The sequence below is a fragment of the Hippopotamus amphibius genome, chromosome 11, assembly GCF_030028045.1.
Source record: "Hippopotamus amphibius kiboko isolate mHipAmp2 chromosome 11, mHipAmp2.hap2, whole genome shotgun sequence".
In the NCBI taxonomy this organism is placed as follows: Eukaryota; Metazoa; Chordata; class Mammalia; order Artiodactyla; family Hippopotamidae; genus Hippopotamus; species Hippopotamus amphibius.
The window spans coordinates 79,151,596-79,175,559 of record NC_080196.1 but is presented as its reverse complement, the minus strand read 5'-3'; the positions used below and the strand labels follow the sequence as shown (position 1 = coordinate 79,175,559).

At 45.0% G+C, this 23,964-nt stretch overlaps 1 protein-coding gene and 1 long non-coding RNA gene across 18 annotated transcripts in view; one reads left to right on the top strand and one right to left on the bottom strand.

Annotated features, from left to right (window-relative positions):
* Positions 1-23,964, top strand: part of DLGAP1 (DLG associated protein 1) — a 312,230-nt gene that overhangs the window by 238,492 nt on the left and 49,774 nt on the right. For 12 of the 14 annotated variants that reach the window (XM_057699892.1, XM_057699894.1, XM_057699897.1 and 9 more), the window contains one exon: positions 18,529-18,902. In XM_057699892.1, the coding sequence (XP_057555875.1) occupies positions 18,529-18,902 (374 nt within the window). The remainder of the gene's footprint in view (positions 1-18,528; positions 18,903-23,964) is intronic. The other 2 variants (XM_057699905.1, XM_057699906.1) reach the window with 1 other exon arrangement.
* On the bottom strand, positions 719-11,133 carry LOC130831620 (uncharacterized). 4 transcript variants are annotated; one of them, XR_009048083.1, is made up of 3 exons: positions 4,971-5,125; positions 4,051-4,522; positions 719-3,591 (listed from the first exon to the last, which is right to left on the bottom strand). It is a non-coding gene; the product is annotated as an uncharacterized LOC130831620 (long non-coding RNA). The 4 variants fall into 4 exon arrangements; XR_009048082.1 differs by lacking the exon at positions 4,971-5,125 and having other exon boundaries at positions 719-3,130; positions 3,421-3,591; positions 4,051-4,570; XR_009048084.1 differs by lacking the exons at positions 4,051-4,522; positions 4,971-5,125 and adding an exon at positions 10,737-11,133.

Sequence of the window (23,964 nt, the reverse complement as noted above, 5' to 3'; positions counted from 1 at the left end):
TCCCCCTTCCAGTAAAAATCTCCTCAGGGAGGTTTCAAGATGGTTTTTTGTAATATTGGAATTCTGTTGTATCAAATAACATAGGAAGGAAAGAAAAAAGAGCCTCCTTCTTGTGTGTGAGAGCCATACCAGGTCCCCTTACATCATATTAGCTTCATCATCTGTCTCATGACACTGCGAGGTCATCGAGGCTGTTACCCCAACTCAACAGATGAGGAAACAGGGGATGAGATCTGAGTCAAATGAGGTCCCACAGCCAGTAACTGGCAGGTCAGGGTTTGACCAGGTCTGGCTGACTTCAAGGCACTGCCTTTTCCAGTCACCACTGGAGGGAGTTGGGCCACCATGGCTGAGCACATCTTTAAAATAGAGATGACCTAGTTTGGTGAGATCTTGTGTAATAGCATTTGACATACAAAATTATTTAATCCAACAAGTAAATAGAGGAGGAAACAGAGATCTACCTGCTCAGTAATTTCCCTCTGCTTTCATCCCAAAGCATCAGCATAGGACTGGAACAAGCAAAGTGTGATGAGTTCTATAGGAAGGATGTGTAGGAGGTGCTCAAGGAACACAAATGAAGTGAATCTTGAAGGAAGAACAGGAGTTTTCCAAGCCAGGAAGGACACTTAGCATCTGTAAAGTCATTGCGTAAGTGCCAGGCCAAACACATCAATAAGCAAACCAATAATATGTTTAAAAATGAAACTGGAGTGACAGATGGTAAAGGCATTTATTTTCTCCCATAATAGCAAGTCTAGAGGTAGGGCAGTCAATGAATGGAGAAAAACCAGCTTCGTGCCATCCTTCTGTCTTCTGGAGTAGAGGCACCTCGTGGTCCCCAGATGGCAGCCACAGTTCAGGGTATCCTTCTCTGATGACAATGTCCAGAGGAAGAAAAGGGATGTCCCTGACTTGTGTCACTTTAAAAAGCGAGGTTAACTTTCCACGAAGCACTCATATCAGAATTCCCTTCTCATCCCTGTCTTGTAGAACAATGAAGATTCAGCCTCCAAGTCTAGGGAGAGGCTCACCTCGCTGAAAAGTCAAGGCTGCTTGGAAAGGCCCTGTTAGCAACGAAGGTGGTTATGAGAAAGCAAACAACAATGCCTGCCACGGGCATAAAGGCATGAAAAAAGATGGTATTCTGGAAATAAGTTGTTAGGTGTGAAAATGTCAGGAGAAACATAATTAACACTGCAGCCAGGTGGTAAGGGAGTTATATGCCAGTGTTTGGCTGTGTCTTACAGGTATGTATTCCTTAAGCTTTTAAAGACAGTAAATTATCAACAGTGTCAAGAGGTTTTTGTTTTTTGTTTTTAAATGTGGCAGTTGTATAAAATTTCCTTCAAAAATAAATGGTTAAAAAAAAGGCAAAATACACAGCAACACATATGGTAAAAATAAAACTAATTTAGTCAAGCATCATAGCAGTGAAGAAATAAGAGTGTATCTGATCTTTATTTTGACATTTGCACTTTTGTAATGATTACAATAGTAACACGTGTCCATTTTTTTTTTAATTGGAAAATTCCAAGAAGTGCAAAGAATACAGTAAAAATCATCTGTAAGCCCACTTGGCTATAACAGCTTGGTGCTGGGTGGGGTCCTCACAGCACATAGTGGTTTTACACAGAGCTGCAGTAGAAAGTGACTTACATTTTCTGTCAAATGAAGGAAAGCTACCGCTGGTTGGTTTAGAGGGGAAAAAGCAACAAATAAAACAAAAGTACACGCTGACTTACATTAGAGTAAAACATAGCACATAATATGGGGGGGCGAGCAGTATCACTGTTGTTTCTGTTTTTTCCCCAAAGGGGTATATTTCTGGTTTGGTGACTTTCTATTTCATTGAGCAGGTTATCTTACCCCCAAACTTTGTAGCTAAGGATGTAACACAAATCTGTCCTTGAGACCGGGGACTGCAGGGCTGTTCTGGCTGGGAGGGGTGGGGGATGGGGTACAGGACCTGAGGCCAAGTCTCATCCTGGTGAGTTACAGCTTTGGTCCTCAGGTGGCATCAGGTCAAGGCCTGGGGGCCTCAGCACTGAAAAAAAGCCACTGGGATGCTCGAATTGGCACCTTAAGGACGGCTGTGTGTCCATTTGTGCCTCTGCAGAAGGGCCTCTACAAGGGTTAGGATGCACAAGATTCTTTAATTTTTCACTTCCAGTTTTTCAAAGGAAATCTGAACATCTCTGCATCTAAGTGCAAGATTGTTTTTAAAAATGTTGGGACCTGCCTGGGCAAGAATCTGTTATGAATGCTGTTGGCTTTGGTTTTTATAAGTCCCCTTTTTCATTCTTTAATCTTATGATTCTCTTTGAGGCATACTTGTTAGTGGCACTACCGGTTTCTGGGTAGAAGGTTGTTTTGTTTGTTTGCAGCTTGCTGTTAAAAATGTATAGAAAGTCAAACAGTATCCTGCCACTAGAGGGCTGTTAGACCTTGGAAAAGTCACTTAACCTCTCTGGTCCTTTGGCAGTTCAAGCTAGAGGTTCAGAGTGGCAGCATGGAAGAGATCTTAGAGATCATTGAGCTCTGCTCCTCTGTATTATCTGAGGCTCAGAGAGGGTGAGTGACCAGCCAAGGGTACAACAGCTTTCCCTGAGTTTTATTATTTTGATTTGTAAGAGCAGGAGTCCAGTGAATTTGGAAATTAATTAGGCTGTGTTTGAAGAGCAAATGAACAAGAGACCTTTCAGTGTAAAAGAATGACAACTTAAGCTTTGAGAGACAGAGATACAATATATTACGGCTATCCAAATGGGTTTGTAGGAAGGAAGTGTGAGCCGTGTAAGATGTGACATACTTGATGCACAATATTTACCCCCAACAAATATATACTGGATGCCCCTTGGAGCTTAAAGTCCAGTAAGGAATTGAGAAGATAATCATGCAGTAAGTGCTCTGTCAGATAAAACGTGAGGTGTTCTTCTGAGAACAAAGAGGAGGCATTTAGAGGGACTTCCAGAAGCCTTCCTGGAAGAGGTGACACCTCAGCTGATAACCTGAAGGAGAAAGAGAACAAAATGTTCCCACGGGGGACTTCCATCTGCAAAGGCCAGGGAACTTGATGGCCTGAACAGCTAACAGGAAAAGTGGTCGGGAGCATGTGACGTTTGGAGACCTGAAAGATGAGAAACCAAGTAATTCAGAATCTCCAAAGCCCTAGATGCAGGTCTTTATCCTGAGGGCAGAGCTGTCAGCTGGATCTGTTCAGAAGTTCAGAATCTCCCCCGGCTGCTCTGAGCGTGTACAGCAATTTGGAGGGAGGGACAAGACAGACCCAGTAAGACCAATTAGAAAAGTATTTCTCAAACTCTTCTGCCAAACAAGATACATTTTACCTGTTAACCCAGAATGTACACAGATCTGGGGACACACACACTGAAACAAGTGTCCTGAAACCAAACTTACTTTTCCTTTGTTTGGTGCACTCTGACGTTTTCTAATCTATTTCACTTTTCAATGGTGTAACTGCATGATCCACCTCAACTGCTTTCATGAGCCGTCAGTAAGTCACAACGCGTAGTCTGAGGAACGCTGAGGTAGGAGGTTGCTGTCATCCTCCGGAGGAGAGAATAGGATCTAGGGAAGCAGAAAGGTGGACTGTAAGATGTGGAAGGATTCCAGAAGGACTTAAGAGACAGGAGGGGAGGACCCAGAGGAACTAGAGGTGATGCCCAGAGTTGTGGCTTGAACTCTGCGTAGAAAAAGGAGTTATTTGCTAAGATGGGGACTATTAACCTGAAGATCTACTAGGAGGGTAAAGACACTGACTGAGTCTTTGAGAAATGCCCATTTTGTTTTGATCAACATAAATGCATCCCTTCATTTGAGGCTTATCTGAAGAAAAAGCATCTGAAGACTACATCATATAATTCCAGAAAGTGATCGAGTTTTACTAAAAGAGGGAGCAAAATGGTGGTGCTGAAAAGGAGAAAAGCATTTGGGGGAGGGGCTCTGCCATGAGCTTCAAAATCCTACTTAGAAAGAAGGACAGTCAAGCTATAAATCCCAAGGAAGCAACCCAGATCAAAGACTCACCTGGCGCTTTGCTGTGGCTGCCCTCAGAGCTTTTGTAAGGCTGAGAATAGGGTAAGTATAGCCTTTGACTTTTCATGTAGCAAACCCATTGGCAAGAGTTAACTTCTTTACAAACTTGGCACCGCTGTTAGAATGCCCGAGCGCTAGCTCAGGAAAAGAACCGGCGTTGCTTACGCACTTCTTGTAAAAATGAAGATCCATTAACTTTATTCTTCACGCACGTTCTCCGACAGCATCGGGTCAAAGGGACTTTTTTCCATCCTCTTTTCAGAGCCTCCAGAGTCCCAATCTGGCTCCTTCTAAATCTTTTCTTTTACAAAACAATAGGGAGCGGTGGTAGCCTGTGGCTCGTTGAAGATTTTGAACAATAGGTGTTTCTGAGCCGGGTTTATGGAAATGGTCCTGTCTGTGTCCTGGGGGAGATTGTAAATGAGATGTCGACAGGAGCTCTTTTGTGTGGAAGGCATCCGGCCTGAAAGAGAGGAATTTCCTTACTGTGCTCGTATTTAAAGTAGATTTGTTGCTGCTTTGGCTAAAACTTTTTATCCAGCTGCTGGAGCTAGCAGCCCAGGATAGTCACTCGGGGTGACTGAGGCTTGCTGCCCTCCCTAGCAGGGCTCGGACGCGGTCATTTACATTTAGAAAGGACGGCTCCTAAGAAGATTGCTTGGATTTTCATCCGCTTGGGCCTCTTTTTTAGATCATCACGGGGACCTGAGCCGCCAGCTATCCGTTACCCCCAGGAGAGGGCGGCCGAGCTGGGCAGTTTTTCTCGCTCCCTGGAAAACTGCTAGTTGTTTTGCGCTCTTCTCTTTTTTTAAAATCCAAGGAGAGAGACACACATCATCTCCCACCTGACGCCTCCTCCCCCCGCCCCCTTTTTTTGTAAATGACAGGCAATTTCAGTTTACTGTAATTACCTCGGGCTGAAATTGGACGAACTCCACCCTTAGAAGATAAGGCTACTGTTTTATTACCTCTCAACCAGGTGCCCGGGGGTGACAAGGCTGGCTTTTATCTGGAGACGTGACAAGGTTATCAGCAACTGAAAGGGGCTGAACCTTTGAGCGCGGGCAGTTAACGTGCTTCCCTTCCCTGTGATCAACTTCCTAACTCTTTATTGGTCGTTAATTTTGATCCAAAGACCAGAGCCTGTTTCCACCAGGATTTCCGCATTCCTGCACCTCAGCACTTCAGCAAATCCTATGATGAACGGTGTGAATGGCAACCACGAGCCAAACCCATAATGTGAGCTTGAAATTTCAACCAAGGCCCCAATGGTTTAATGGTTTACTTTGGTAGTTTTGCAGTGGGTATGGTTGCTTTTTCAAAGAATCCATTAATAAAACCTTTCACCTGTGAGAGTAGAAATCCGAAAGAATCAAACTGTATCGCCTTTATTGTCCATAGTTCCTTTTGAAAAGTAAAATGTAATCCACACCAGGAGGCAGTGCAGGGCTTGATCTATTTCTGTCTGCAGTTCACTGACATCGTCTGGTCACACATCCGTTTATTCTTTAAATCAAGCTATTTTACAAGGATTCTCTAGGTTTTCTCTTGGATTGGAAATGTGGGATAAAAACGTGCGTTTTGAAAATGATTTTCCAGCTGTGTCCTGGGTAGAGCTTTAATGAATGAGGAATGCCCTTGCAGATAAACTTTTAGGAGAGTGTCCTGAGCTGCATCGAATTAGCACTGCAGCCAGCCTGGACCTAGCACAGAACCACCCTCCAGTCAGTACAAATTATGGTGGGCCAAGGAGAAAAATGTTACTTTTATCTCTTTTGCTCTGAAGTCAGATCATAGCTTGAGGGTAAGGATGAGAATGGGGAAGAGAATGATGGAAGGGCTGACTCAACACACACACACACACACACACACACACACACACACACACACACACCCTTGCAGATATGAAGTGTTTATCTCCAAGGACACTTCAGACTACTACATTCTGTAATTTATATAGCCAGCATTCCACCCTGTGGGAAGAGGCCAGTTAAAAGCCCCTACAAGTACCCCTATTACCATTACAACAAAAAGTAAAAAAAGATGTTTCTGCGGACAGTGTGTAACACACACAGTGACAAACCAAGGAACACCTATAACTCACAAGGTCAAAGAAAGAGAGACAACGTCAGAAGTATCATCGAATTTCATCTCGGATTCCGCTTTTCCTTACAGATGTAGAAACCTTGCTCACCCACCAGGCCAGGCCCACCACCCACCCATCACTACCCATCTGCCACCCTCCTCCTGGGCTGGGCTGGAACAGAGCTTCCTCCAGGACTGGAGATGCCCTGGAGGAGGAGGCCCCCAGGCAGGGGCTCTGATACCCCAAGGCACCGGAAGGAGCGGGTGGCCACCATCCTTCAGCTGCGGTTCTGAAAGCCATAGACCAAAAGCTGACCTTGTAACTACTTGCAGTGTGCCTGTTTCACATTTCCCTGTAGGACACAGGTTAGAGCACCCAGGCCCCAGGGGTGTCAAGCACATCAGCTTTCTACAATCCAAAAAGTTCTAGCATGTTTGACCGAGAGATTCAGAAGAGGACTTTGAGACATTGCTCTCTTGAAGGTGCAAAGGAGAATCTTTTTAAAAAAGAGAGAGAGGATCTTAAGGACAGCAGCATAAGGCAGCTCTTTAAAAGAAAGGAGACTTAGATGGGAAGAACCTGGGTGTACAGCAAATGAGTTACACATATATTCATTCTTTTTCAGATTCTTTTCCCATATAGGTTATCACAGAATATGGAGTAGAGTTCCCTGTGCTATACAGTAGGTCCTTGTTGGTTATCCATCTTATATATATAGTAGCGTGTGTATGTTCATCTCAATCTCCTGATTTATCCCTCTGCACCACGTTTCCTCTTTGGTCATCTTAAGTTTGTTTTCGATACCTGTAAGTCTGTTTCTGTTTTGTAAATAAGTTCATTTGTGTCATTTTTGAAAAACTAGATTCCACAGGGAATTCCCTGGCGGTCCAGTGGTTAGGACTTCATGCTTTCACTGCCATGGGCCCGGGTCTGATCCCTGGTCAGGGAACTAAGATCCCACAGGTCATGTGGCATGGCCAAAAAAAAAATCAGATTCCACATATAAGTGATATCGCGTGATATTTGTCTTTCTCTGGCTTACTTCACTTAATATGATAATCTCTAGCTCCATTCATGTTGCTGCAAATGGCAATAGTTCGTCCTTTTTTATGGCTGAGTAATATTCCATTGCATTTATGTACCACATCTTCTTTATGCATTCCTCTGTTGATGGACATTTAGGTTGCTTCATGTCTCAGCTATTGTAAACAGTGTTGCAGTGAACACTGGGGTGCATGTATCTTTTTGATTTTTTTATGGTTTTCTCCAGATATATGCCCAGGAGTGGGAATGCTGGATCATATGGTAGTTTTATTTTTTGTTGTTTTAAGGAACCTCCATACTGTTCTCCATAGTGGTTGTACCAATTTACATTCCCACCAACAGTGTAGGAGGGTTCCTCGGATATTTTTATTTTATTTTGGCAAATGACCAAAACTCAATTGTACAGTGGAATTGTGAATGCAGTCTGTAAGTGGCCCTTTACGAACCCACTGTAAAGGCTGATGGCGTTTGCTGTGTGGTGCAGACAGAAAGAGACTGGGAGGCCCTGGCCAAGTTCTTCTCTGAACCTGTGTCCTCAGCTGTTAGTGACACAGCTGGATAATGAGATGTCTTTTTTAAAGCGCTGATCCTGTCATCTGGGAGTCGGTAAGGGGCTGGTGTCCTTTCTGGGCCCAGTGGGCTGGTACACAGTATTCCACAGCTTAACCCACAGAGTCTTTCCTGTTTTTCCTTTGAGGAGGGGGGTTTCAGGGAGGAAAGAGGCAAGGAGTCAGATGAATAATTAACTGCCTCACTGCACAGACCAGGCCCCCCTACATGCCCTGCTCTCCAGACACAGGTAATTATTTCGCATCGCACTTCAACCGGCAGGAAGGTGAGCTGGATGCATTTCTTTCTTCTTTGCTTCCTCGCACATCCTGTTTCCCCAGGTTTGTCTGGTGCAAAAGCTTCTACTCCAGGCCCAGAGAGTTGGCCAGAGAGCAGAGGTTCCTGATCAATCCAGCCAGAGGTTTCAGTGATGACTCAGCCCAGCGGGCCTGCATGAGATGTGACCTCACCTGGTTTGGACACAGGCCGCTCACTCTACATGGCCAGCTCACCTTCTCGAGGGAGACCAGTGGGCAGTGTGTGCCTGAGACCCTGCTCCCAGCTGGAGCCTGTCAGCCACTCCGTCTGGCCTCAGAACTCGGTACCCCTGAGGTCCGATGCGTGTCCCAGACACAGCCCCACAGGGGAGAGTCCAGCTGGGCTGTGTGATTGCATCCCAGGTTTCCCTTGCTTTCCAGGTCCATGCTGCAGGTGACACTAGTTCTCAGGAAATGAGACCAGGAATAACAAGGAGTCAAAGAATAATAAGGAGTGGAAGGAGCTGAGGAGGAAAGGCAGCTGCCCGGGGGAAAGAGCAGTGAGCATCAGGGCCCGCACATAGCCATTTTCTCGTGCCCGTGGGTAAAGCCCAGCAGAGGGGGTGGGGGAAGTTAAAGGGATAAGCCATAGGACTGACAGCTTCCAGCTGATACGAGGTGGGCCTTTCACATTCTGGCTCCATGTCAAAAGCTGGCCAGTCACAGCTGCACTTGGCCAGCATTAGACCAAGGCCAAACAGAAGTGGGCATCGGTGATGGGAGATGGTGTTGCAACATCCAAGGTCACAGAGGCTAGCTTTGCTGAGTATTCATCTTCTTTCTACCCTGGTGACTTTGCTTTCCTGATTAGTAGTCCCTTTTTCTTATTGTCCAGGAAGTCCCTTCTTATCCCTGTTCCTTCCTTCATGTAACAAGTGTTTACCACCATCCTCCTACTTACCGTGCATGGTCTAACTACTGCATTCGTCATGAACATAATGGACAACGATGCCTGATCTTGTGATTCTTACATCCTTAACTAATTTCTTTCTCTCAGTCTGGTCAGGAAAAAAAAAAAAAAATCACCTAACAGAGAGTATAGGTAAGTGTTGCTGAAAAGTGACATCTAGCAAGAAATGAAAGGTAAAATGTCTGTCCCCACCCCTGGCACCATCCCTACCCCACGTCTCCCAGGCCTGTTGTCCCAGTCTGCCCAAACCTGAGGAGGAAGGGGACCAGCTGCCCAAACAGGAAACCTTATTTCATTCTGTAACCCTGACCTTGGGTCCTGAATCTTCCCCTCCCATAAACAGTCCATTCAACCCAGGAAGACCTGCTGACCTGGCTGGGACAAATTTTGAAAACTATACACGATGTTACAAACATTAAAAAAGAAAAAAAAAATCCCCAGGTCCTAGAGGAAGTGGTGTATCTGATTCAATGGTTAGAAATCGCTTCATAAAGTCATGGAACAAATGGAAATTTAATCCCAACAGATGACACTGCCAGGGCAGTCACTTGTGTGTGCGGATGACTCAGTAGCACCTGTTGGAGAGGCTGGGGAAATGAGCTGTGAAATCCTGACAGCATTCCCTGCTGGAAGCAATGGCCCCACCTGGCAAACTAGCAAGGGGGAGCAGGCCTTCTCAATATCCTGCCACAAAGCTTTTGTGCCTAGTCCTATGAAGGCTGTGACTCACCTGGGCTACGGGTCAAACGATTCTTACTCAGAGCCCTCGGGTTTTAATCTGTAATATTATATGATCAAGGCAACGACTAGCCAAATGTCTGTCCACTTTTAAGATGATGTTCCTTTGAAATGATTGATTTTAGGCAACAACTGGTTTTATGTAGGGTAACCCTCAATTTCTCATATTGTTTAACTCATTGCCAAGTTTCATTAAAAAGGTTCACATTAGAGGCTTTAGACCTCAGTCCCTGGACCTGGGCCTTCTAAAATGACTCTCCTACAAACAGCAGTTCACTTCCTTTAATTTAGTTAATTAATGGAACTTTCTGAAGAGAAGAGTTATTTCTATCTGAACCTCTTTCATAGTTTCCGGTTAACATGTCCAGAGAGGGACAAGGAGGGATGCCCTCATGCCTGGCGGGAGCGACCAGCAGCTCACCACTGTAGTCCTTCCTCCAAATCGGAGACCGTGGGGGGCGGGGGTTGGGGGGGGCGGGGAACCCTGAGAGGAAGAAGGCTGGTTAAAAATACTGCCCTTGGCATTTTTTGTGGGTGTTTGCCCCACACAGAGATAAAAGAGCTAGGGAGGGGCAGCAAGCAAAGCTCTCTGAGAAGCCGGGCCTGCAGTTTGGAAATCCTCAGTCATCCTTGCAAATCAACTAACTGGAAACCAGCGATAGGAATTAGAAATGCTTCTACCTGCAAGTTTCCTACAAACAACCGACCGATTCAGATAAAAATCCCAGTCGCACCCAGCAGGAATCCTCAGTTTCCTGGCTATTCATCCTCACTGCCAAGCACCTAACCCAACGGCCCCGGCAGTTTTTGCTTTTCAACGTGCCAAGGAAACAAAAACTGTCGCCCTAGCGGCTGCTTAGGAAAAAAAAAAAAAAAAGCAACATCAACCCAGAGATCTTACCCTGCAGCAAGGGTAAAATTTTTGTGGAGGTGAAAAGTGAAAAAGCAAGACATTCTGGCTCTTGACTTCTACTCTGAGTTTCTTGGGGAAGACAAACGCAGCCCCGACGTCCCGCTTCCCAGCCTGACTTACCTGGGAGCAGAGCCTCGGACTTCAGGGTACATCGGTGACGTTCCGAGCTTGGGCACCAGGAGGCGCTCGAGAGCGGGGCTGCCCGCAGCAATACTTTGTTTTCTCAGACTTTGAGTTGGGAGGGGGGGAGGCGAGGGGAGGGGAGAGGGGAGAGGCGGGGTGGGGGTGGCGGGGAGATGCAGCTGGCTTTCAAAAAATCCTTTTGTTCTCTGAAATCTCGCCGCTTGCCATTTTAGAAGGCAAAGGTTGCCACGTTACCTGTTGCCAGGGTCCTGCGAGTGCTTGGGGAAAATGTGGGCGACAAAGGTAGCGCACAACGTCCTCGGGCTCGGTGGCCTTCCAGCCCTTTGGCCGGATTTGGCCCTGACATTTGGAGAGCAGCTGCCGCGATCGCCGAGCATTGTTTGGTTGTAGTTCTAACAGAGGAGTGGCTGCGTCTTACATCATTTCCAGGCATGAAGTGCCTGGGGCTACTTTTTTTTTTTTTTTTTAATGACTAATTTTCGGATCCCTCCCTCCCTGGAGTTTGGGACAGTACATGCACTGTGCACGACAGCCTCACCTCAGGAAGCCCAAGGTTTGTAGCAACTTGTTAAAACAACCCGGGTACCTCAAAAGAAGAAGAAGGAAAAAAAAAAAAAAAAAAAAGCTATGACTCTGAAACAAACCTTTGCATTCTTCCTTTTGAGAACAATGTTGTGTTTGATTAGCCGTGGAGGCTGCTCCCTGAAAGATCTGCTCTCCCCACCGGAGCCTGGCTGTTATCGGTTGAATAGATCTCTGAGCCAGACAAGCCAGGGCTTGGGGCATTTGTCTGGCATTAGGAAGTGTCTGGAATACTAGTAACTACCAACTGGCAAGTCTTATGACTACAAGAGTTATTACACAGCCCCTCCCTCTCTGTCCACATCCCTTTCTGCCCCCTCCACCCGCACACAAGCCTGCTTTTCTCTACTTCGAGGGAGGAGAGGTTAGCTCGTTTCTGTGGTTTCCGTGGAGGATGGCTCTGGAGAAAATCAGCCCCACAGACACGTCCCTGGAGCCAAAACTAAGCAGGACAGAGGCCAGTAGAAGCCCTGGGCCTCCCCAGGAGCCCCGCGCCCCGTCCCCGCAGCCCTCTGAGGGCCGCCTCCTCACTGTGGGGCCAGCAGGCTGCGGACCGCTGACCACCACACTTTGGGTGGCCTGTAAATGTGAAGCTGTAAATATTTTGATACAAGGGAGCGATTTTTCCATGTGTATTTTGTTTCGGGGAGTTGCTCTCCTTTTGCAGCATTTTTCAAGCTGAAGCCTGGCACCCCTTGCTGCCCACTCCAAAGGCATTCATCCTGCAGACCTCTGACCCACAGGACTGAGCTGGGAGCAGTTTCCTGGAGTTCCTCGTGGAGAGCCTTATGCTTTGCTGGACACCGTGTTTCAGGGAAGGTTTACTAGGCGGATGAATACAGGTGGTTTGGTTGAAAGAGGAGAGAGGGGATTGGATGAAAGAGGAGAGAGGGGATTGGAAGCCGTGTGAAGACCTAGGAGCTGCATGACTTGGAGAAGCCAGTTACCTGCCCTGAGCCTCAGTCTTACAAATGGGTTTAGTGAGAGCTTCCTGGGTCATGAGATCATGTCTGTTAAATTCTTAGCACAGCATGTACAGAGGAAGTATGGAGCCTCTGGTGATTAAGTTGATCTAAGGGCAGGTGAAGAGTCTGGACTCATTCTCCATCTCATCATCTTTGTTTTCACCTGGGCTTGGGCTTTTATCGTGTGAAGGGTTCCAGCCAGACCACGGATCTGTCTGGCGTTTGGTGGGGGAGTCCAGCCTGAGGAGCAGGTCACCATGGGGAGCACGACGTCCACTGTTCGTTGTAAGTTCAGGACTTCTGGGCCGGCTTCCCTGGAAGCAGCAGCAAACTTCTCCGTTAGGAGTTTTGTCTTCATCGGTGCCCAAATGTGCTCCTGGGATGCCAGAACACTCCTCACTGCTACCAACAGGCTGTTGGTAACGCTCCCTGGCCTCCTCTCTTAGCATCCCTCTCAATGGGTCTCTACTTCTCCAATTCTTTTCTAGATTCTATTCATATTCACAAAGCCACGGAGCTCCAATTTGAAAGCAGTCTTGTCACCTACTTCTTAAGATGGGGATACAGTTGCAGTAACTTCCCAGCCAGAAGATGAGTTGGTCTGTGCTTGCACACCTCCAGAGACCAAGGACTCACTCCCCAGCAAGGTCCCCATATTCCATCTCTGGACAAGTGACTCCTAGAAAAGTATTCTTTATGCTTCTCTGAGCTTTTCCTTTTGCAGTTTCCCTGCGGGCCTCATACAGCCTAAGTCTATTCCATCCTCTACACAATAGCCTTCGAAATAATTGAAAAGCCCTCCGTCTTCCTTCTCTTGCAAACGACATACCCTTTCTCCTTAAACCATTCCTTATAAGACATGGTTTTCCTCTCCTCAGAGCACCCTGCGATTTCCCCTTAGAGAGAAAGCAGGAAAAGCAGCAAGGTGCCCCTTCCGTAGTTCTGTCGATCACACGTCTACACAGGCATGCCTTCGCAGAAACAGACAACTTACCTGACCTTAAAACCACAAGTCCACTCTTCCCGTCCTGTATTTGTGCAGTCCTCCCTTTACGTCCCAAAGTTAGGTCCTCCCACATTTCTTTTCCTTCTGTTGGCCTCTCCACGGCGTATTGCTTTCTAAAGTAGCCTGTAGTTTCAAGTTAGGTCTCTAATCTCTCCTTAATCTCGGGGCAGTACCTCTGCCCTGTCCCCTGGATTTGCCAACGTTCCATTATCGGTGCTTCTCAAACTCTGGTGATGGACAGTTTGTTTGTTTATTTGATGTCCAGTCTGTTGCAGATCAATATTTTGGTAAAATGCAATAAAAATGAATTACTAGAAGGAAATTAAGAAAACAGACGTGCAAAAAAAGCTGTCTTCTTTTTATTAGATTCAACCCACAGAATCTCTGTAGAATTGCTATAAAGTTTCTAAACGCTCCCTCTCGATGTTCATGGCATATCTCACGGTGCACTAATCAGATACTTTGTGAATCCACACTTGTCTGTGGATTACACCTTGAATAGCATCAGTCTCTGCACAGAGATGTGCTGGAAATGCTTAACAGTCAGCTGGTGGGGAGGAGGGGATGTACCTACAGAGTCACAGTATTTACCAATTTCCATGGTGTAGACACTCCAAGGTCAGTTTCAAGCTATCAAGGAAAGTCACTGAACACAGACTTGGGAAAGGATTTGCACAGTTGAGTCTAGCAAGCTGATAAGAGCCAGCTCCAGGACCCCACTGCTAACCTCTTTCCATTTTTAAAATCTCTTTTTGAATAAAGCACTTCCTTTTGAGGACTTGCTAAACTGTTCAGCTGGACCAAATCACTCAAATCAGGAGACCTTTGCCCTCAATAGAAACTAGACCGTGATTCCAGGCAGCCCTTCTCTCTCTGGTAGTCTAGGCTCAGTAAGAGCAGACCATCTGATTTGACTCACTGCAAATCCAAGGTTGCTCTGACTAGCGAGACAGATCAAATCACATCCCGCTTTGTGGTTAAGAACAACTTAAGACAGCTTTTTTACATCTACAAGTAGTTTGACTACTGTACAACTCCATGTACATGTATATTTTGGAGTTCTACTGTTGTCCTTTTCTGTTTTTGTTTGTAGTTCCTTATGGGCTTGTTCTCATATCTGAAAGCTTTTCTAAAATTCAGTAACCAGAAACTGCTAAATAATTCCTCAGCATAGCTTTAGAGTATGTTACCCATTAGCTCAGCCAGTAAGTCCATATTAATAAAAAGAAATAAAAAGTAGGTTTGATCCTACATGTGTTTTCTGTCCACCTGACATACATAGGATAACCGGAGTGAAAACCTTCATGACTCCAGACAAAATTAATCGCTGGCACTGGTCTTCCTGAGGCTTTCAACAGCATTATCTTTCTATGCAAATGAAGAAAATATTGAAGAATCAGCTACAAGCTGAAATTGGATAAGAATTTGCTTGCATTTGTTTTTCTCTATAAGTTCTTCTTTAAAAAAAAATTGTCAACTCAAATGTAAAAACTGATCTCAGGTCTCTCGATGAATTACAGTATTATCTGATTGAAATCTGGAAAACTACTCCTACTGAATCTTCTTGTAACTGCATAGGAGTCTTCAGCCAACTTTGATCTGGAATAGTATGTCTCTAGGACCCAAAGAAGGAGAAAAAAATCAATTCATCTGAAATGAACAATAAACCTATCTGACAAAGGAAAGCAGTAGTGATTAAACCAATAACAGCATTTCTTTTTCAAGTTCCACTTGAATAAAAGGAGCACTTGCATTTTTAAATCAGTCTTTTTGAGAAGGTTCCTCTTAAACAAATGAAGTGTTTCCCTTACTGCATGTAAGCCCCTCATTTTCTGTTTCTGTCTTGACCAGACAAGATTTATTAACTTGTGTTTCACCATCCTTGAGCCCCACTCTACCACATGCCTCCTGGTGCTCAGACCTCAGTGGATTCTAAATCATTCATGGTGCTGAACCGTGAGAATAGAATTTAAAAAACAAAACAAAACAACAACAACAAAAAAACCCTAAGAGCAAAGAAAGTGTTTAGGGTTTAGCCTGCAAAACTAGGAAAGCGTGATGCTGGGAAAAATTGGGGGATTTAGTTGTCTGCGTTTTTGGAGCAGCCTCAGATGCACAAGAACTGGGGGATGAGAAGGAAGAGAATTGTGTGAGTTGTGTGTTGGGTCTCCTTTCTTTGCCATCAAAGGGCAGTCTTAAAGATTTGAATTCCTTTAACTTGCTATTTGATGACTGACAGGTGGTGCTTCTTTGAGTTTGACTCCGATGGCCCCACAACTGCGCCAAGCTCTACACACCAGTAAAATCTCATAGTGAAGCCCCTAGGGTGTAACTCCATGGCGGATGGTTCCCTAATTCAGAGTGAGCCAATCTCAAAATTCTTACCTCCTTTGGGCATCGGGGCTAGGCCAGCCTGTTGGGGAAGCCACGTCTCCAGGGTCCTCCCTGTCCATTTTAACCTTAGGGGATGCCTAGCATTGCAGCTGCTGTCCTGAAAGTCCCTGTGGATCCAAGTCCCCAGAATTATCCCTACTGATATGGAAGAGGAGATGATGACAGCCACCAGAGGGTGCCAAATTGTATTTGGCCCCAGGGGAAGGGTGGCCAACCCCGTCTTCACACTGGAAATAACGGGACACTCCCCACACCCCCAAATCACAGCTATCACATCGTGGCAGGATTTTTACTGTAAATCACAGCAATTGATGTGATACTGTATTTGGCTGTCTTGTCTGCTTTTGATTATCCACACTGAACAAGGAAACGGGGTAGCTAACAACAAACAGCAAATAATCCCAAAGATCAGACATTCGATGTGGAAAGCGGCATATTGTTTCTTTGGAATGTCAGTGGGCTGAACGTCTTGAGAACCCATTTTGAGCAAAGTACAGTAAGTCCCCTACATACGAATGAGTTCTATTTTGAGAGTGCATTCGTTAAGTCCAATTGTTTCTAAGTCCAACAAAGTTAGCCTAGGTACCCAACTAACACAATCAGGTATATAGTGCTGTACTGTAATGGGTTTACAATACTTTTCACACAAGTAATACATAAAAGACAAACACAAAAAATAAACATTTTTCATCCTACAGTACAGTACCTTGAAGAGTACAGAGGTGTAATACAACAGCTGTCACATTCGTATCTTTGAAAGTTCACAGTTTGAAGGTTCATATGCAGGGGGCTTACAATAATGAGTTCACATTGTAGAAGAAGTCATAAAATGATCTAATTACTTATATTCAAATAAATAGATTGATTCTATCCTAATGATGGTCCCTCTGCATCCCACCCACTCTGGTCTGCAGATGAGTAAGTGACACTGAACGTAATCCCCTTCAAAATTCCTGGGGAGGGGAAGGTAGCTCCGCGGTGGTCACAGTGCATGAAACTCCATCAAGTAAGGGGAAACATCAGCCATGCACGTGTCTGTATCCCTGGGCTTCCCTGTGGCTGGTGGGAGAACCTGAGCCTGGGCTGGTCCTGCTCCAACTCTGCCCCCACTGGTGCTGTGAGCCTCTGCTGGTCCAGTTAGCTCTCAGGCACTTAGCTAAAAACGGCGGAGGTTGGAGTGTGTAATGCTGACCTCTGCTCAAAATTAAAGATGTGTGGTTCACGCACAGCTGAGATGAAGGTTTTCCTGAGGGAACCTCTGCCAGTCCCAGGTAACTGAGAGGCGGCTACATTTCTATTATTCAGGTTACCCCCACCTCTAGAGCACATGTGATACTGTAATGTGACATCTGTGCGTTTCTTTTCCTTCAACTCTTGGGCAATCCCTGGAAAGTAGCCAAACATTTCTGTCCTCATCTTTTATGGTTAAGGAAATTACGCCAAATCACAGGGCAGTGGAACAGCAGGACAGAGAAATGTGATCCTTCTGTTCATTGTTCATTATAGGATGCTTTTTTTGAGTAACCTCAGGAAACACCCTGAATATCGAAGTGAGTATTTCATTCAGCAAGATGGCCCGAGTGGCAGCTAGAAACACGGGTAACTAGTTAGCATCGTGTAGTCAGGACTAGTTGATTTGGTGTTAACAACAGTCTCAAAGGGAAAGGCTGAGGGTGGGGCTGGGAATGAGGTGGGGGAGAAAGTGATAGAAACACAGTAGTTTGAACCTTTTTTAAGGGGACTGAACAAAAGTCTTTAGAAAGCTGGTTAAGGAATCACTCTTTACCCACTTGGAAACGTCATCCTTTTTCATCTGTGTTTTCCTGATCGTGCTCCACAAATATGGAAAGCTGAGCACCAGTATGTACAGCTTCTTCAAGACTGGGGTTATCCTCAGATGCTCGCTGGAGAGCAGCCTCCAGCGGGAGCCTCCCAAAGGGGCGCCTCACTGAGCAGACGCAGGCCCTTGGGCTGATCACGTCGCCCTGAAGGACAGCACTTTGGGGAATGGGTTCCTACAGGCCACACGCAGCCTGATCTCCCAACTAGTGGGTACATTTATTTTACCACAGGAGATGTGTATGCGCTGTCCTCTCTCTCAGGGGACACATCTGCTTAGGTACAACACAATTCAGAACAAAAGTTTATATAGTGAACACGTACCCAGAAAAAGGAAGGGAGCAGGAAAGAGGGAGGGAGGGAGAAGGAAGGAAAGGAGAGAAAGAAAGAAGAAGAAAGGGAGGGAGGAGAAATCGAGTGTAGATAAACGCGAGTTGCAGGGAGTTAGGACAGTGTGCTGAGCTCACACCCTCCTGTTTTTAGGACTGGAACACACAGGATCACAACCTCTTTGCTTTCCTTCTCTTTTTCAATGTTCTTTATCAACCGCCAGAATCTTCTCCAATGAGTTACTTTGTTCGACATTAGCTGTGGTTAATGTTTTCCTGAGAAGGCAGACACCCCTGGCCTTATCTGTGCTGTGCATTCCCTCTCAGGGTGCACTGTTGGCCTGGGAAGATGTCTACAGATGGCTAGTGCTGTCTGTTTTATTATGTTGGTTCCTGTTAATCTCCATTTCAGAAACTTCCATCTCAGAGATTGGTGTTTTTCAGTCTCTTTCCCCCTCAATCTTGTCAGGGTGTCACCTTAGAGGGGCCCTAATGTGCCCCCTAAACAGGCATCTCAGTCTATCAATAGACCTGTTTTCACATTCAGTGTCTTGGCGTGTTTCATGGGCCCTCATTTCCAATGGATGTCAGTTACAATATCGGCAATTAAAACCCATGCAGAAATCAGTGTCTTTGTTTTCGCTGTCTTCCAGTGTCATCTTGCATTACAACATATAAGAAGACACCACCTCCCGTCCCACCCAGAACTACCACGAAACCTTTCATTTCTATCACAGCCCAGAGTAGCACAGAGTCGGCCCAGGACGCCTACATGGACGGACAGGGCCAGCGAGGGGATATTATCAGCCAGTCTGGACTGAGCAACTCCACGGAGAGCCTGGACAGTATGAAGGCTCTGACGGCCGCCATCGAAGCCGCCAACGCCCAGATCCACGGCCCAGCGAGTCAACACATGGGCAACAACGCTGCCCCTGTCACCACCGCCACCACCATGGCCACCGTCCCTGCAGAGGACAGGAAGAAGGACCACTTCAAGAAAAATCGATGCCTGTCCATCGGGATACAGGTAACAGCCTCCCTTTCTGTGCTTTGAAATAGGAGCCCAGGGAGTTCCCTGGTGGTCTAGTGGTTAAGATTAGGGGCTTTCACTGTCATGGCCTGGGCTCAATCCCTGGTCGGGGAACTGAGATCCCGCAAGCCGAGTGGCACAGCCAAAAAAATAAATACACTTTTAAAAATTGTTGAAAAATTAAAAAAAAAAAAAAAGGAAAGAAATAGAAACCCCAAACAAAGAAATGTAATTCCTTTTTTTTTTTTTTACCCTAGAAGATTCACTATTTTGCCATTTTGGGTGATGTAGCTATTATAGGACCAGACTGTCAAATTATTGGCTGTGGACGCCTGTGTTTTTTGTTTGTTTGTTTTCTAAATTTATTTATTTGGGCTTCCTTGGTGGCGCAGTGGTTAAGAATCTGCCTGACAATGCAGGGAACACGGGTTCGAGCCCTGGTCCAGGAAGATCCCACATGCTAGGGAGCAGCTAAGCCCGTGCGCCACAGCTACTGAGCCTGCGCTCTAGAGCCCGTGCTCTGCTACAAGAGAAGCCACCACAATGAGAAGCCCGCGCACCGCAACAAAGGGTAGCCCCCATTCACCACAACTAGAGAAAGCCGGCATGCAGCAATGAAGACCCAACACAGCCAAAAGTAAAATAAATAAATAAAATAAATTTTTTAAAAATTATTTATTTTATTTATCAGCCGTGTTGGGTCTTTGTTACTGTGTGCAGGCTTTCTCTAGTTGCAGTGAGCAGGGGCTACTCTTCGTTGTGGTGTGCAAGCTTCTCATTGTGGTGGCTTCTCGTTGCAGAGCTCAGGCTCTTCAGTAGTTGTAGCACACAGGCTCAGTAGTTGTGGCACACAGGCTTAGTTGCTCAGCAGCATGTGGGATCTTCCCAGACCAGGGCTCGAACCTGTGTCCCCTGCATTGGCAGGTAGATTCTTAACCACTGTGCTCCCAGGGAAGCCCCTGCTCTGTGTCGTTAAATGTGATTTTTAAAAATTATAAAGGTGTTTTGTCTATAGACATTATCAGCATCCTCCCCCCCCCAAAATTCCAATTTTTAAAAATTGAAATATAGTTGATTAGCAGCTTTTATTTTTGTTCTCGAAATTGAATGTGGCGAGGCAAGGAACATACATGAATACAATCAAACATAACGTGCCCTCAGTTCCTAATGCACATTTTGATTCTCAAGAAAGGAGTGGACATCCAAGAATAACCTGGATGCTTGGGTGGTGTTAGAGTGTGTTCAACGCTACTGAGTAACCACATGAGAACAAAAATGTGAACCGCTTCACACAGACGTGGGAGTGACAGCCAGTGAGACCAAAGGGACGGAGAGCGTGGAAAGCAATAACTCCCATCACAGCATCATGAGGAAAGAATGTGCCCAGGGTCGGCGTAATTGTGGGCTATTTAATCATGCATTTCATTAAAAAGGTAGACACTTCGGCAGGCTCCTCAGTTCAGTTCACTGTTTTCTGTTGCCCGATGATTAGATCAAACTGATTCTTGGTTGTTAGATCGGTTCAGCTTGGCTTACCCTGCTAGAAATTCCCTCCCATCCGTGGAGAGGAGTCATTCTTTCCCCCCGGTTGTTGTGGTGCTGTACCATTCTGCAGGTGCCCTTTCAATAAAAACTTCCTGACGTGGTGGCCAATAAATCTATCCACGCTGAATCAACTCGAAGGCTAAGCGCCAGGCGTGGGGTGCGTTTTCACAACAATGATAGATGTTCACCGACCATTCTGCAGAGTCCACTTTGAAAGGGCAATTACACTTTCTCTGGTAGCAATGAGTCAAATGCTTTTTTATAACCTACAGGTTACCATGGCACGAGCTGTCAAGTTTCCTAAAAGAACTTGTAGCCCTGGTGCTTGGGACCAGGTGACCCAGCAGGAGGCCCGGGCCCGAAGCCAGCCTCCACGCATCCTCACCCCAACCCCAACCCCAACCCCAGTCCCAGGAGCTAATTCCCTCCCACCGCCCAGAGGATTTCGAGGAGAAGGGAAGAGCAGAGGTCGGTCCTCTGTGTTGTCCCAGGCAAATTATTTGACCTTCCTGAGCCTGTTTTCTCATCGAGGCCACGAAGGATTATTTAGAGGATTGAGTATACAAAATCCGGCTTCCTGTGATGGTTTCAGCTTGGTGTGATGAAGAAATTCTGGGGATGGATCATGCTGATGGTAGCACAACAATATGAGTGTGCTTAATGCCACTGGAACTGTACACTTAAAAAGGGTTACAATGGAGAATTGTCTATTATGTCTATTTTACCACAGTTTTTTAAAAAAATCCACCTTCCTATCTGGCACATAATTAGCACTCAGTAATGTTAGTTTTCTTCTGCTTCCTAAATATTTATTTTTTTCTTTATTTTACATTATTTTTTCAATAGATAATATATTCCTATGGCTCAAAATTCAGAAATTATAAAATGACATACAGTGACTAGCCTCTCTCCCCTTGCTATTCAGTAGCCAGTCAATTCTCCTTTGCGGAGAAATTCAATATAACCAATATTTGCGTCTCCCTGCAGGGATATTTTGCACATATTCAAGCAAATATATATTGATTCCCCTTTTTACCCAGATAGTAGCAGCATATACCTCACACTCGTCTATATCTTGTCTTTTTTCACTCAACAATATATTTTAAAGGTAATTATTTATCAGTCTTACTGTTCGATTTACTTAAAAGCTTCTACCTTAATCACCTCCCAGGCCTGCTGGTTGGTTAGGTTACTCTCCAAATAATTCTTAGAATAAAGCATTCATGTGCTATAGGACATCCAACTTGTATTATTATTATTTTCACCCAATAAGATGCAACTACTCTGAAATTCACAAATAATGTTGGGGAGAAAGTCTTTGTTTCAGAGACCACCCTGCTTCTGAATATTTGGATATTTTAGTGAGTCAAAGAATTGTCCTTACCCTTCCTCCAGTCGTTCTCAGCTATAGAAATTACACGAGAGCATGGCGTGTGTTATAGGGTTGTCTCATTCTGCCCCTACCGCGGCCCAATGGCATAGGTGGTGTTATCTCTACCAGGAAATGAGAACCCAAGGTCATACATCTTATGTGGACAGAGCCTGGATTGTACCTTAACATTTAAGGTGACCACATTATGCTGCTTCTTTGATGGTGAATAATAATAAATTTAAATTTAGGATACACAAGTCATCAACTTTCATTACATTGAAATCTAACTTAAATCCAAATCCCCCAAATATGTGATACTAAGACCTTGGACTCCTTCTCACAGTTTACCTTTTGAGGGTCAGAGTTTTCAAGCGTTTCCCAACATTTTAAATTTAATCCATTATCTAATAGTTAATATCATAATCATTTATTTTACATGTGTGAACTTAGATCAATAATTTAATAGTTTCCTCATCTGGAAAATGAGAATAATAATATTTGCTATTTCATTGGGTACTTTATAGGTTGTAATACAAATTGATGGATACAATATAAGTAAAGTTCAAAGCATAGTGACTGGCAAACTAAGGGATCAATAAATATTAGGTTTAGTTGTTATTATTAGTATTATCCTTCTTTAAAATGATGATTAGCCAAAAACACTAAAATCGTTTCATCTGCCATGGGCTTTCTCAATGTTTTCCAGGACAGAGATTTAATTAACCCTGCAACATATTTAACATTTCTGAATGCCTCTTCATAAATTTAAGTAGATTATCCTACATAAGAGATGAGACATTTGTCAGTATTTGGATCTAAGTCACAGAGCTAAACTTACCTGCAATAACTAAAGCTTAAGAAGATGACAATGCTTTGATGCAAATAAGCTGTGAGTTTGAGTAGGTGGGGTGAGCCTGGCACAGAGTACAACATCCTCCATCCTCGGAACCCCTGCTTCCTTTCTTTCTTCCTTTCTCAGAGCATTAAGCATCATGGTTCTTAAGGGAAATATCTATCATGCATCTTTCAAAAAAAGTTTCATTGGGTAATTTTGAAAATACCCTATAGGGTAAGGCTGCAGCATCCTACTTTGGCTGACATCCTCAGCATTTTTAATTTACATGAATATAGCCTTATGGAATCAGTTAGAACCCCATTCAGGAAAAAGGAAGCCATGCTAATTTCTTACACAGAAACAGTTTCATACACAAGATTGGTTTCACAGGAATGGGAAAACTGAGAAAGCAAAAAAAGGATGCAGTAAACAGTCACCCTTAGACTAGGGGAGCAGAAAGGGAAAGGCAGGGTTACCAGAATTTAGGACCTCAGAGGAGAGGACTGTATAGCCAGCCCCAGAGCACTGAGGCGAGTGTGGCTGGCTGGTGCAGGGACTTGCAAGGGAGCAGCTGGAGCACAGGGTGTTGGGCTTTGAAGGGGCTGCAGGCTGGAGCCACAGCTGCCAGCAGAAGGTGGAAACAGGAAGGAAGCCCCTTCCCAGCTCCCACCTTCCTTGGTTAGAACCTAACTAGAGGCCGGCCAGCAAGGAAGTCTGGGAAATGTAGTCTCAGCGCCCTGGCCCCTGTGCAACAGAGCAGCTGGGTAGAGAAGATGGGCTTGGGGCTCCCAGACAGTAACTAAGTCACCAGAACAAGGCACTTTGTACGATTCATAAATAAATGTGCTGTTTCCCTCAAGGAGCACATGCATTCAAAAGCCCAAGATGGGTGTGGTGAACATATGATCTTGGTTCCCACGTTCTAGTGGGAGCAACTCACAGCACTCAATACGATTCTAGAATATTTTAAAATACGTATTTTTATATAACATGTTGGCAAAATTCACATCAACTACTTTTTCGGGTGCTTTTTCTGGTGTTCTATTCCTGGGCTGGTGGGGGAAGGAGATGGATAAATGAATAAATGGAAAACTAGTCACTATTTCTTTATGGGAGTACTCCAACGTATAAAAATGGCGTCTCTCAAAAGTAATAAAAATATTTAAAGAAATTTCAATGAAAATTCCTAGGTGATTTTTATCACTTAGTCGAGGCTGGGGAGAGGGTTTTGACAATTTGATGTTAAAGTTTATTTAGAAGAAGTTAATACCCTAAAATATTCTAGAGGTTTTGGGGGGTTTATGAGT